Below are 2,040 nucleotides of genomic sequence, written 5' to 3'. Positions count from 1 at the left end.
ACTTTCATTCAAACATATTTTTAATTGCTTTTTTCTTTTTATAAAATTTTTTCAAGGATAATATTATTTCCTGTGTTTGCAGAACATAAATTATTGGATTTAACATTGGTGGAAACATTGAGCTCAATGACAGGTTTATGATCCTGGAATTTGGATGTATGTTTCCACCTATGATGAATGTGATTAACATTGGGATAAAATATATTGCCACTAATGAAAGATGAGCTGTGCACGTTTTAAAGGCCTTCATTCTTTCTTGAGCTGTGGCTACTTTAGCTAAAGCATAGCCAATGCAAAGATAACTACACAAGATGATGGCAAAAGGTGTCCAAACAAAAAGAAATGTAAAAAAATAACCAATGATATCATTAGGATAATTATCATTACATGCAAGTCTGTATATCTGACCATGGTCACAAAAATAGCTGTTAATAACAACAGACTCACAAAAGGAAAGTCTGGTGACAAAACCAACTAAAATTAGAGGAGAAATTATAGCAAGGATCCAGAAAAAGCCAATCAAAGACAACATTACCCTAGTGGTAACCTTTGTTTGATAGTGCAAAGGAAACATGATGGCCATCAGGCGATCATAGGAGAGAGCGACCAGATTAAGAGCTTGCATAACAAGAAAAGTAAAGCAGAAAAAAAGAAATGTTAAACAGTCATTGTAGGGAATATTGAAGTGGTCGAATAAAAAGATATCGAGCACTTTTGGCACTAGAGCAGTGCTCTCTAACAGATCCACAAGGGCCAGGTTGAAAACAGCAACATATTTTGCAGTTCTTAGGTTATGATCCAGATATATTACAGCCATGACAGCCATGTTTCCAAGCACTGAAATAATGTAGACAAAAAATAAAAAGGCATAGTAATACTTCACATAAGGTATACCAAGAAATCCACTTATTGTGAAAAAAGCAGGATGAATAAATGTGATATTTCTTCCAAGAGCTGAGTTGAAAAGGTCCATGTTGAAATAATTGTGAAGCCTCTCAATGTGTTCAGCTGACACAGACATCAGAGCTTAAGCTCAAACAACCTTTAACTGGTGAGACTTAAAGTTAAAATCAGTTCATGCATATGATCCCCTGAGTCAAAACTTTGTAATGAGGTACTACATCACATTAGCATTACTGTTCATAAGCAGGAGGGAAAAAACATTTCTAAAAAACAAATCTCAACATTTATCCTAACTAAATATTGCACTATTATCAAGCAAAGAAAAATGATCAAACCATTATCTTGAACACTCATGGAACAAAAATGTTTTTTAATGTCAGAAAGTATAATAAACAATTGTAAAATTCCTTGAGATTTGTTGTAAACTGCTCCTTTATAAATGTAAATGTCAGCATACTTAAACAAAAGTAAAGGCTAACAGCCCACCATGATGCAGTTTACTTGGCATCTGAAAATGCATTTCCTCAAAGGTATTTTTAATCTGGAAAGAGCTTCACTGAGTGAGAACTAATTTTAGGAGCTCAGAAGACAGTTAAAGTTTCACTTTCGGTTTTTCACCCAAGAGCCTGCAGGAGTCATGGGCGGGGTGTGTGGGCCTGCAGCTGGCAATAGGACGCTGCAGCRAAGGTGGTAATGACCACTTCCCTCTCCCCAGGAGAACCCACACAGGGGGTAGAGATGTAGACCTTCTCAAAGGCGCAGGGAACGCAGGAAGTGGAAGTGTCGACCCTCWCAAAGGCACAGGGAGAGCAGAAGGTGGAGGCATCGATGCTCTCAAAGGTGCAGGGAGCRCAGAAGGTGGAGGCGTTGACGCTCTCAAAGGCGCAGGAAATAGAGAAGGTGGAGGCGTCGACTCTTTTGGGGTYACGGGAAACAGAGRAAGCRTCGACCCTCTCGGGAGCACAGGAAACAGAGGATCTTGGAGACCCCCTTGGTGGTGGCACTGGAGGGAGAGGTGTCTGGGACCCCCTCGGTAGCGGCACTGGAAGGAGAGGCCTCCAGGACCCACTATACCCTGTTGACTCTGGAGAAGGGGACCCTCTTGACATAGCGGCAGGGGTGCCAGTGCTGCCCCCC

At 40.5% G+C, this 2,040-nt stretch overlaps 1 protein-coding gene across 1 annotated transcript; it reads right to left on the bottom strand.

The window, feature by feature from the left end:
- Positions 1-4: 4 nt before the first annotated feature.
- On the bottom strand, positions 5-973 carry LOC106533394 (olfactory receptor 1-like). Its single transcript, XM_014029659.1, has one exon. The coding sequence runs from the start codon at positions 971-973 to the stop codon at positions 5-7; it is 969 nt and encodes a 322-aa protein (XP_013885113.1).
- Between the last annotated feature and the right edge of the window lie 1,067 nt (positions 974-2,040).

This window comes from Austrofundulus limnaeus, unplaced genomic scaffold (genome assembly GCF_001266775.1).
Source record: "Austrofundulus limnaeus strain Quisiro unplaced genomic scaffold, Austrofundulus_limnaeus-1.0 Scaffold936, whole genome shotgun sequence".
Lineage (NCBI taxonomy): Eukaryota > Metazoa > Chordata > Actinopteri > Cyprinodontiformes > Rivulidae > Austrofundulus > Austrofundulus limnaeus.
Note: the sequence above shows the minus strand (reverse complement) of the source record. Positions and strands in the feature narration are given on the sequence as shown.

Bases quoted from the DNA above. Each gene is read 5' to 3' on its own strand.
- LOC106533394 (XM_014029659.1), bottom strand. From the start codon at position 973: ATGGACCTTTTCAACTCAGCTCTTGGAAGAAATATCACATTTATTCAT.